Source organism: Delphinapterus leucas, chromosome 15, assembly GCF_059928025.1.
Source record: "Delphinapterus leucas isolate spDelLeu-1000000601 "Yukka" chromosome 15, BTC_Dleu_Yukka2, whole genome shotgun sequence".
Lineage (NCBI taxonomy): Eukaryota > Metazoa > Chordata > Mammalia > Artiodactyla > Monodontidae > Delphinapterus > Delphinapterus leucas.
In genome coordinates this window covers 22,224,123-22,236,702 of record NC_143143.1, presented here as the reverse complement: position 1 = coordinate 22,236,702, position 12,580 = coordinate 22,224,123, and the positions used below count along the sequence as shown (strand labels likewise).

General features: G+C 38.6%; 1 protein-coding gene across 4 annotated transcripts in view; it reads left to right on the top strand.

The window, feature by feature from the left end:
- The window catches only part of REXO5 (RNA exonuclease 5), a 64,703-nt gene that overhangs the window by 2,902 nt on the left and 49,221 nt on the right, over positions 1-12,580 (top strand). For 3 of the 4 annotated variants that reach the window (XM_089896044.1, XM_089896045.1, XM_089896043.1), the window contains exons 2-7: positions 2,488-2,600; positions 3,569-3,695; positions 5,005-5,101; positions 8,308-8,451; positions 10,763-10,851; positions 11,796-11,911. In XM_089896044.1, coding sequence (XP_089752170.1) covers positions 2,488-2,600; positions 3,569-3,695; positions 5,005-5,101; positions 8,308-8,451; positions 10,763-10,851; positions 11,796-11,911 — 686 coding nt within the window. Of the gene's footprint in view, positions 1-1,501; positions 1,763-2,487; positions 2,601-3,568; positions 3,696-5,004; positions 5,102-8,307; positions 8,452-10,762; positions 10,852-11,795; positions 11,912-12,580 lie in introns of those variants that run through there. The other variant, XM_089896046.1, reaches the window with a different exon arrangement.

Below are 12,580 nucleotides of genomic sequence, written 5' to 3'. Positions count from 1 at the left end.
GCAATATTGTCAGAATATAAGATATACATGCTTATTTTGACCAGGAATTTATCCTGAGAAAATAGGTGTACAAGGATGCTTATAATACTGTTCATAATTTTTTAAAACAACAACAGTGTCATCAGTAGGGAATTTTTTTCAAATAAATTATGTTTTAAGTAAATTGAAAGAGTGGACTATTATTAAAATTGACTTTTGTTATGTTTAACAGATATGGAAAGATATTTACAGATTATTTTTTTTTTTTGGCCATGCTACGCAGCTTGCGGGATCTCTGTTCCCTGACTAGGGACTGAACCTGGGCCATGGCAGTGAAAGCGCCTAGTCCTAACCACTGGACTGCTAGGGAACGCCCCAATTTTTTTTTTCCTCTTTTTTTTTTCTTGGTGGCGGGAGTTGGTTACAAAACAATGTAATGTATAATCCCTTGGGAAACGTATAAAGTAGACATGAAAAGAGTTTGGGCTTTGCAGCCTGCATTCTAGTCTTGGTTCTGCCACTTATCTGTTCCTCCATTTCTTTATCTGTAGCTTGCATTCTAGTCTTGGTTCTGCCACTTATCTGTTCCTCCATTTCTTTTTTCTAATTTTATTTTTTATTATTTATTTTATTTATTTTTGGCTGCGTTGGGTCTTCATTGCTGCGCACAGGCTTTCTCTAGTTGCATCGAGCGGGGGCTACTCTTTGTTATGGTGCGCGGGCTTCTCATTACGGTGGCTTCTCTTGTTGCAGAGCATGGGCTCTAGGTGCATGGGCTCAGTAGTTGTGGTTCGCAGGCTCAGTAGTTGTGGTGCACGGGCTTAGTTGCTCCGCGGCACATGGGATCTTCCCGGACCAGGGCTCGAACCCGTGTCCCCTGCATTGGCAGGCGGATTCTTAACCACTGTGCCACCAGGGAAGCCCCTGTTCCTCCATTTCTTTATCTGTAGCTTGCATTCTGGTCTTGGTTCTGCCACTTATCTGTTCCTCCATTTCTTTATCTGTAAAATGGGGATAACAGTAGTGCCCACTTGAGAAGACTTAAGAATTAAATGATTTAATAGATATAAAGTGCTCAGAACTGTAAATGACTAATAATAAGTGTTCAACATTAGCTTTAAACAGTCACAGGGGAAAATAGCAATAATAATAATAATAATACCTGGTGTTTAAGTACTTATCTTAGGGTATGTCAGACACTGGCCTCAGTACATTGCACTTACAATGTACCTCATTGGTCTTCCCAGTAATCTCATGAGGTAGAATTGTAGTTATTCTGTAAATGAAAAGACCTTAGTCTTACAGAGGTCAAGGCACTTGCCCCTAAGCTCTTAACATCTTAAGGCACTTAAGATGGTAGAGCTTTGGGGGACTTCCCTGGTGGTCCAGTGGTTAAGAATCCACCTTCAAGTGCAGGGACGTGGGTTTGATACCTGGTCCAGGAACTAAGATCCCACATGCTGCAGGTCAACTAAGCCCACGGACTGCAGCTACTGAGCCTGCGCACTCTAGAGCCTGCCCGCCACTAGAGAGCCTGTGTGCCGCAACTACTGAGCCCGTGCGCCAAAATGAAAGATCCCACATGCTGCAACGAAGATCCTGCATGTTGCAACTAAGACCCGACGCAGCCAAATAATTAAATTAAAAAAAAAAAATGGTAGAGCTTGGTATTTGAACTCAGGTAGCGTGACTCCAGGGCTTGAGCTCCTAACCACTATTACCCTGCTGCCTCCCAGACCAAAATGAAAGTGGTATTACTTGTACTTGAATTGTACAAATACAGGTGACTTATTTTCACTTATTTGTTGTGTTTTATCTGTTTTACCCTTCTCTATTATCTGACTTTTTTAACAAGCATGAATTACTTTAATAACTATATCTAAGTACAAAGCTATTTTAAGGGAGGCTTAAAGTCTGACTCCTTAGGTTAGACCACATTGATCATCTATGAACTGGCTCCCACTTCTCTCTTGTCTCATATCTCTATTGCTCTGCAACATGCAGTCTTGACTCCAGCCAAACCAAACTAAGTGTTTAGACACAGTGTTTCCTCCTACCTGGCTGACTCATTATTTTCAAGGTTCAACTCCATTATTTTCATCTCAGTGATGCTATCTCCAAAACTCTCCAATCCCCAAGGCAGTTAGTTAGCCTCTTTTGCTCCCTTACCTTTATAGTAGCACCCACATTATATTGGAATTACCTGTTTCTGCATTTTTTCCCCCTAGTAGAATGGACTTCTTGAGAGCATGAGTCATGTTTTATTCATCCTGCTATCCCTAGCACATAACCAAGTGTCTATAATTAAGGTTCTGTATCGGTGTTTATTAAATATCCTATTAATAATGTCATATCACAGGTTGTTGTTTTAGACCTTCATTTCTAATTAGTAAGAACCCTCCTTATGTTTAGAGTATGCTAAAATAATAGAAACTAGAATATTTAAAAATTTGCCGTGTTTTTTTGATGTTCTTTATAATCATAATTTGTTATACTCTATCTTTGCAGAAAGCCTGCTTATCTACCATTTTACTTTCTGATACCCGTGAAATAACTCATGGCCAGCTATGTGAATTGCTGAAGTATGCAGTTCTGGGCAAATCCAGTGTTCCTAAACCTAGGTATGAGAAGAACATAAATGGTGGGTATAGACCTGAGGTTTCATATTGGTATCTAGAGGACCATGTCTACCTGACGTTTTTTATTTGCCACACGGAATGTCCTAAATTTTTTTTTTTTACGAAGTTGCCAACAATTTAAATTGGGAATCCCTTTATATCCATATTTTTTACTTCGAAAAACTCTGGCAGCTGTCCCTATGGCAACAATTTGTTGAAGCTGAATAGTGGCCTCCTATTATAGATGTACACTTCAGTGTCCCACCTGGCCTGCTTCCCTTATTTGCAGTATCTGTCTGGCTGCTATAGGTATTTTGTTTATAACCTCCAGTGGAGACCTGATTGAAATAACATGATCATGTATTAAGAATCCCAGTCTTTTTCCTTCTTTTACAAATCAAGGGCAAAGAGAATTTTACTGTTCTGATATCCTCAATGCCATTATTAAATGTCTAATGAAAATTGCATTTCTGTATGTACCAATACACAGTAGAGAGATTTTCATATGTACACTTCCGTCTGGGGGTAGAGTGGCTACAAGCCTCAAAAGCCCACTTCTGCCTTAACAGATACTATCATTGCTCTGTCACTTTATCTGAACTGGCTTTCTGGAAGCCGGTCACGTTACTGGCTTAGGAAGGACTGTAGAGCAGATTTGGATCTTGAAGATATGCCTTTGTAAACTGAGCTTAATTAGTTCCAATTTAAAGCAAATCTTAATAGGATTTTGGATTTGAATGCATTGTGTTTCACTTGGTATTATACTTGATTTGAATGGAATAAATAATAATCTCAAGAGATCTTTATTTGAATTCTGTGCAGTAATAGCTGTTCTCCGTTTCCAGGCAGTCAGTGAGTGATGATAAACTCCAATATCTGTTGCTCAGTGCTTTTTTCATACTTCCCTTCTGTATGTCTGTAACTGACTTGACGGTATCAGTCTTAGCTTTGTTCTTTCTATTTTTCAACAGCTGGTGCCAGCTTTTTCACCAAAACCACCTGAACAACGTGGTGGTTTTTATACTGCAGGGAATGAGTCAGCTACACTTTTACAGGTTCTATTTGGAGTTTGGGCTTCTCCGAAAGGCATTCAGACACGTAAGTTAAGAAAACTTTGTATTCGGACCTGAGTCAGGTCCTCACACTCAGAGATTAGTGCACATGTCTCAAATTGTGCTCCTTGGCAACCTGATTGAACAAGCAATAGAAGTTGTAGAAAGCTAAAAAGATTACGCTTGATACCTGAGATTAGATTGTTGAAATTAGATTTATCTCTCATTTTTTTCTTTGGTAATCTAGGCAAAACCCTTAATCCCAGATTGCAGTCTAGTTCCCAGATTGTAGTTGATATTGTCACATTTTATTTGGGCTTTGGTGTTTTCAAAAATTGTAAAATTTACATAAAACCTATATATTTTGGCTTCTCTTGACAACATCACAAGATTAGTTTCCCTTAAAACAGTATCTGGAGCTGAATAGCAGCTGTCTTTAGAAAGGGCATGTGCTCTCCATTTTACCATAGCCTCTTCCATTCTTTATCAGACTGTTTCATCCATTTACCCCTGAGAGCATTCGAATTGGTGAGCCCTAACCTAACCCCCTTGGGTCTCCATTTTCTTCTTTTGCTCTCATTTATTGAACACTACCTATGTGCTAGGCCCTATATTAATCATACTGGATGCATCATCTTTAATTCTTACAACAGTCCTATAAGAGATACTTTTTTTTTTTTTTTTTTTTTGTGGTACGCGGGCCTCTCACTGTTGTGGCCTCTCCCGTTGCGGAGCACAGGCTCCGGACGCGCAGGCTCAGCAGCCATGGCTCACGGGCCCAGCCGCTCCACGGCATGTGGGATCTTCCCGGACCGGGACACAAACCCGTGTGCCCTGCATCGGCAGGCGGACTCTCAACCACTGTGCCACCAGGGAAGCCCCAAGAGATACTTTTTTATTCCCATTTTATACATAAGGAAACTGAGTAACGCACCCAAGTTACAGCTAGTAAGTGGAATTTACAGCTGGAATTGAAGCCCAGGTGAGCCTGAGACTTGAACTCTCAATCTCTTTGCTTTTCTGTGTCATCTACCTGGCATGTTATCCACTAAAGTAATAGATATGAAAGTGCTTTGAAAAATATAAGGAACTTTGCTTTTCTAAGTTATACATTTTTGTAATGTTTGTTTCTTTTCTATAGTGTGTAATTAGAGAAGCAAAGAAAACTGTGGTAGGATAAATATGGCTTCACTTATTTAGTCACTTTTACAACTTAAGGAAACAGTCCTCATTTTACAATGCAAACAATTAAGGTCCAGATCTTTCATAGCACTGAGCTGACAATAAAAGTCTAGTTTTGACAGTATTTTAACTGTTTTCAAGCATTTTTGTAAAAACCTATTATGTATTTTCAGAAGTTCTGCTTGCCTCCCCCATCATCTGATTTCCTAGCTGATATCATTGGGCTGCAAAAGAAACAAATAATTGGGGATCTGCCTAAAGGAATGGAAGGTATGACTATAAGTAACTTAAACAGAAAAGCAATTTTGTGTGTGTGTGTGTGTGTGTGTGTTTTAAGGAAAAAATGGCTAAGTACCAAGGCGGATTAGATAGCAGGAAACATAACCAGGGTTCATGCCTCAGAAGTCATTTGGTTAGGTTAGATAGCTAAGTCTGCTCCCTGGATATCACTGACACTGGACTCAAACTGCCACTGGGTCTTTGTACCCACAAGTGTACACATGGGAAGGAAGATCTTGCCTTTGACTAATGTAGGGGATACTCACTAATACTACTCACAGTGGCAGATTAGGGTGCTGGCCAGCTGAAGTATAAATATCCATGATAGCAGTGTTTTTCAAACTGGGTTGTGTCCTGTTAGCAAGTTATAGCTGACCTTCTCTTTTGCGGGGAGAGGAGGTGAGTGATGGAATAGACCTTAACAGTTCATTGCACATAGTAAGGTAAGTATTGTTCAATAATGCTTTTTGTATGTTTGTTCAGAAATAATTAAATTATTGAATAGTTGCACTGAGGGGACATGAAAAAGTGGTGAGGAATAACTAGTGATTCCTTTCCATATCCTCCATGACTGTGTTTCCTGTTATCTTCTGTCTCAAAAGCTTCTAACTTCCTACCTTTCCATTGTTCCCCTTTCCTTCTAATAGATGTCCATATCGGACCTGCAGCTTTGTTTAATTTGACATCCACTGTATTTTAAACATCTTTGAGTGAATCACAGAGTAGTCATTATGAGATTCAAAACTCAGGTAAAGACATTGAGCTGTAAAAGAAAGGATGTAATCAGAAAAAAGAAGTTGATGTGACTGAAGAATATAGATTGTTGAGGATGATTGGGGGTGGAGATGGAATAAGAGGGTGGGTAGTGGTGAGAGATGAGGCTTAGAGGTAGGTTAAAGCTTTGTCTTGCAGGCTGTAAATGCCATGCTAAGGACTTTGGATTTTATCCTGTAAGCATTGAGGAGCTAGAGGGTTCTAGCTACTTCTCTGTCCTCCTAAGGATTTTGCTTCATTTTCCCAACCTAAATAAATATCAAAGTCCCCAAGATATAGTCCATACACTTTGATCTTTCTTCAGTTCTCTTTTGAAATATTCATCTGTTCTTCCCCAGTTTATCCATCACTCTTCTGTGGATAACTCCTCTGTCTTTAGGTTTGATATCCCAAACTCCAGGCCTGCATTTTCAACTGCCTGCTGGATGTTGCTACCTGGATACTCCACTGTACCCTCAATCATAGCATATATAAAAGCATTTTTCTCATCCCTAAATAACAGACTCCCAACTTCAAATCCCCTTTTCTGTTGGTACTGTTTTTCTCTAAGCCACCAGTATTGAATTTTAGAATTACTTTTCTTTTGGCTCCCCATACCCAATCTTCATGGCTCATTCCCTTTGCTGTTAAGAATCTATTCAAATGTTACTTTATCAGAGAGACCTTCCCTGGTTATAAAATATATGACATTAACCCTTTTCCTGCCCCAGCACTCCCTTTCCTCCTTTTTCTCCTTTACTTTTCTCCATAGTCCTTATCCTCACCTGCTATATTATGTATTTGTTTGTTTATTGTCTATCTTCCCAACTAGAATTTAAGATCACCTAGAATTTAAGAGAATTTTGTTGATTTTGTTCATTGGGGAATCTACTGGCTAGAGCAATACCAGGCATATAATAAGTACTCAGTAAATATTTTGTTGACTGAACTGAATTACTCTGTCACTATGCTCTACCAGTTTTTCCTTTTTTTAAAAAAAATATTTATTTATTTGTTTGCGCTGGGTCTTAGTTGCGGTTTGTGGGCTCCTTAGTTGTGGCAGGTGGGCTCCTTTAGTTGTGGCTTGGGAGCTCCTTAGTTGTGGCATGAGAACTCTTAGTTGAGGCATGCATGTGGGATCTAGTTCCCTGACCAGGGATCGAACCCAGGCCCCCTACATTGGGAGTGCAGTCTTAACCCGCGCCCCCTGCATTGGGAGCCAACAGGGAAGTCCCTCTACCAGTTTTTCTTGTGTAATGTTTCTTTCTTATAACCTTTTTCCTCCCTCCATCATCTTAATCCAGACTCTTTTTTTTTTGCCAGAATTATTGCAAAGTCATTTCTCATTTCTCTCTCTACTTCATTTTCCACATATCTTTGAGGTTGATCTTTCTTAAAGTACTGTTTGGTTATGCCACTTCCCTTCTCAGGAACTCTCTGTTGCTCCACCTTATATATGAAATGATGGACTAAAATTCAAACTCTTGAGCCTGGCATTCGCAGTGGTCTACAATTCACTTTTATCCTCCTCTTTCAACCTTGTTTCTTATACTGCTCTTCTACAAAGACTCTTTTTTTCTCCCCGACTGGTCTAGTCACTACCATACCAAGTTTGCTTTGTACATTTCTGTCTTACCTGGGATGCCCTCTTTCCTTACTTCTGATTCTTTGGCATTTTTGGTTGCAAGGACCAGGCACTCACTGAGGCCACCTTAAGTGAGAGGGTATTATTTGAAGGACATGTGGACTAGAAACTCATCAAGAATCTAAATGCCTCTGGTGAAGAGCTGTTCTCCATCCCTTTCATGGCATCTTAGCTTCTTTGTTTTCTGTTCTAACTGGTGTGTTCTCTTTATTTCCTAGTTCAGTTCTGGAAGCAAGCAATCTGATCAGCTTAGCTAATTACCCTTGTCCCTTTTGAGCATGTCTTGACAAGGAATATCAAGTCACTGGTCAGTTTATAGATAGCTCCCTCTTTAGCCAAGTCCCCACTCTTAATCCAATCAGTAACCAGCCCTACTTAAAGAACCAGCACCCCTGCTGGTGCTTGAGCAGGTGGTTAGGGTTGCAGTAGATTTAGCTAGAATGGGCTATTAGGAGTGGCAGACACTGTAACGGACTGGTCTAATACACCAAATATCTGAATTCTGCCTTTTCTTTAAGACTTAGCTAATCTTTTCTTCTCTTGAACCATCTCTAACCATCTCAGCCAGTATATTCTCCCTTTCCCTTTTATAGCTTTTATTATTATAACCCATTTGAGACTTATTTTCTCTTTGTGTTCTTTATAAGTGTATGAGAGTGCAAGCTCCTTTAAAGTTGGGGCTGGGTCTTAAAAATCTTTTGATCTTCATCAAGCTTACCCTATACAACATTAAAAGGACATGTCCTCTGAGGGCTGTTAAACACAGATTCTAACATATGTACGATTGTCCTTGTTTCAGGGTCTTTACCTTCTTCCAGCTCAGAAGTCAGCATCAACCTGCAGAATGACCCCATCGTTAAAAAGTATGGCTCTGAGAAAGTAAGCTTGACTAGATGCCTTCTCACAAAGGAGGAAATGAAAACATATCACTTTCCGTTACAAGGTTTGTTTAGATTTAACCTGATGTTGGTAACAATGGAAGAATATCAGTTTATTTAAAAATATTACTGTTGAAAGTTCATTTTTATGGGCTGCTTTCCAAGTGATTTATTCCATCTTCTACTAAAGAGGAAATACTTTCAGTGCAATGTTTCCTAAAGTGTAGGATGTGTACCATTATTGATTTTAGGTAGTACGTGAACATGACCTTAAATATTGTGGGAAAATTATTCCTTTTTCATTTTTCTTTCATTCCTTAGTATATTGAAAAGAAGTCAATATGTCTTTAAAACTTTAACACTTCTCTGATACTTCTAATCCTCCTCCCACCCATCCCACCCCCATTTTCTTTAATAAATAGGACAAGTCTAGGCTCAGAGCCTTGGTCTGTTATGTAGCAAGAATTTAATAAAAATCCTTTGATTTATTACCTCTTAATCACAGCAGTCATGTTAAAATTCCTTAAAAAAAAAAAAAGCCCTATTGAGTTATGATTAACCTACCATTCAGTTCATCCATTTAAAGTATACAATTTCAGTAGTTTCTAGTATGTTTACAGAGTTTTTCAACCATCACTACAATCAATTTAGAACATGTTCATCACCCCAAAAGAAACCCTGTACCATCGTTTCCCCCCAGTGCCCTTTAGCCCTGGGCAACTACTTTTTGTTAATAGATTTACTTATTGTGAATATAAATGGAATCATACAATATGTGGTCTTTTGTAACTGGCTTCTTTCACTTAGCATCAAATTTTCAAGGGTCATCCGTGTTGTAGCATGTATCATTACTTCATTTATTTTCATTCTAATGATATTCCATGTATGGTTATACATTTTATTTATCCAGTCATCAGTTGATGACATTTGGGTTGTTTCCACCTCAGGGATGTTATGAATAATGCTACTTTGAATATTCAGATACAAGTTTTTGTGTGGACATATGTTTTCATTTTTCTTGAGTATATACCTAGGAGTAGAACTGCTAGATCCTATAGTAACTCTATGTTTAACCTTTAAGGAACTATCAGACTGTCTTACAAAGCAGGTGCACCATTTTACATTCCCTCCAGCAATGTATAAGTGTTCCAATTTCTGTACATCCTTACCAACACTTGCTATGCTCTGCCTTTTTGATTATACCCATCCTAGTGTGTGTGAAGTAGTATCTCATTGTGATTTTTGTTTGCATTTCTCTGATGGCTGATGATATTGAGCATCTTTTTATAAGCTTATTGGCCATTTGTATATTTTTTCAGATCCTTTGTTTCTTAATTGGACTGTCTTTGGGGAGTTAATAGTTCATATATCATAGTATTGCCATGAGGATTAATTGAGCTAATGTACAAAACGAGCTTAGCATGGGGCACATAGTGCTTTAAAAAGTTATTCTTTGTTATTATTGGTACTAATAATATAGATAAGGAGGGCAGCAAGTATAATGTCTCCAGGATTTGGGGGTACTCCTTTCTGGTCTAGACTGTATTTTGGTTCTTTTAATTGTAATCAGTTGGAAATTTCAGGGTACTGTGACATAGAAACTGGTCAAAGCTTTTCATACTCCCCTTAGTTTCTTGTCAAATAAGATCTAGGTATTACCTTTACTGTTTCAGCCTCTGTCTGAAGGTAGGAATCTTCAATGATTCAGACACTTTTGGGCCTCTGAACTGAATGTGCCTGGTTACTGACTTAGGGTACACAATGGAAGGGATACCTTAAGCCTATATCTGAGCCTCTGTAGGGAATTTTCAGGCTATGATTCCAGAAAATGAGGCACGTTTCTAAAGAGAGATCTTGGAGAAATTTTAAGGGTAGAGTTGAGTACAAGAGTGCATATGGTGAATGTTAAACATTCTGCCTACCATGAAATCCTTTTAGATCTCTGCTATGGTGGAATCTCATTCCTACTTTTTCTTGTTTTATTTAGGAAAGAAAGATGCCACATGCAGTCATTTGCATACTTTATTCATCCTTCCTTAGTGCCTATATGGGAAAGGTCCAGTGACTTTGGATTTAGCCACAATTTAATTATAATTTCTAATAAGGAGGAAAAAATTGTTACTTGGTAACTGCAAGGAAGTCTAGGCCCTAGTATCTCCAATAACAGCAGCCTACATTATTCTCCCAAAATGTAAAAATGAGTAGATGGAGAAAAAATTAAGGACAGAAATTGTCTTATTTAATTTTATATTTCAAGTGTCTAACATAGAGAAGGTCCCCACAAATGTGGTATCTCAGTTTCCCCTGGATAAATACAGGAGTAATTTTTACCATTTCTAGTTCTAAAGGCAAATATTTTATTCCTTTTCCTCCTAGGTTTTCCTGACTGTGAAAACTTTGTGCCTACAAAATGTTGTGGTTCTATAACCAACAACAGTCCTCTCTTTGGGCTTGACTGTGAAATGGTAAGTACTACTTTTGATTTTTCAGCTGGAGTGTTGCAAACTAGGGTCTAGTTTTCTTGAGTGCGTTCAGTTCTAGTATTCAGTTTAAATAACTGAAAGTAGACCCATTTAATCACATTTTAGAAAAATTGGATCTTTGCTCCAGGATGAGAAATAAATATCACGTAAGTTTTCTAACTAGTTGATATATTTAATCTAATTTTGGAATATTACTAGAAGTTGATTGCTTCTCTCTTTTGAACAAGTGTTTTGTTGTTATTGCCTTGAAGACTTTGCCTGAATTACCATTGGTTTGGCTTAGTTTTACGCATTTAAGATCAGAAGTAGGATTTTCCTGCTTAAGCTCCCCTTGTGTTTTACTTTGTCTAATTAGTAAGTCTCCTTTCAGAGGCAGTGTATCCCCTCTCACTTAGTACTCAAGTAACAGTTTCTCAACACTGAGCAGAGTGGCTAAGAGCTAAGGATTTGGAGTCTGTCGTATCAGGGTGTGTATCCTGGCTTTGCCTGTCACCTTGGACAAATTCCCTAATTCTCCTTCTGTGAAGCAGGGATAATATTAGGGGCTACTTCATGGGGTTATTATGAGGTGGTATATAAAATGCTTAGTATTGCATTAGATAATAGAGTGTGCTAATAAAAATTATTTTTTTGGTACTTAGCATAATACTGGGTTGTAGTACACAGTAAATAGTACAATTATAATTGATGTTATTATTTCTGTCCCTCTCGGGCACATCCTTCCCAGAGAAATTGTACTGTGTTTGTTACTTTAAGTGTAATGTTCAGCAGCCTGCTTAGCTTTAATTTCATTCATATTGGATTCTCTAGTCAGCAAAAGGCTGTGCCATTGTCGCAGAGTAGATGGCAGTTGATGTAGTCTTGAATAATGAGAGGAAGCAAGAGTTTCCACAGGTTAGCAGCCTATCTACATCCTGGTCTTTCAGTGCCTGACATCCAAGGGGCGAGAACTAACACGCATCTCACTGGTTGCTGAAGGAGGCTGCTGTGTTATGGATGAACTTGTTAAACCTGACAACAAGATTGTGGACTACCTCACCAGGTATTTTTCACCATGCCTCCAGCTCGCTAGAGCGGAATGAGACTTAACAGGAATAGCCTGTAGCTTCTGTTTAGTTAGGTATTATCTACTTATTTATTATCAAAGAAAAGGCTGGGGTGCCACAACTAGAAATTTTAATACTGAAATTACACAATGTCGGTGTATAATGCTCTTACCTTTCTTGCTCTCTAATCTTCCTGTGACCTAGGTCACCAGAATATTATCTTCCTTGTCATAGAACCTGACAGTTGTAATCGTTATCTAGCAACTGCCAAACAGCTTTGCTGTCTGATGAGACACCATCTGAAAAATCTGTAAATCATCTTCTGGCAGTCAGATGATTTTAGAGCTTAATCTGCCTTGACCTCAGAGACCAAAACAAAACTAAGTGTTTCCACAACAGAAATTTGAAGCTCAAAAAATTTTCTCTGTCTTTCCGAAGATTAGCAAGTAATTTCAGAACGTACACACTACAGTGATTAGGCAAAGAAAAGCCAGTGAAACATTACCGTTGCTGCCCATTGTAGTTGCACCTATCAATTCATGCTTACTTAGGCACAGAGAGGCCATGATGGTGATAAAGACTGCTGTTGGCCGACATGACAATTAGACAGTATTTTTAAGGAACAGTCATATGTGACAAAGATGTATGTATAAGGGTATTTGTCA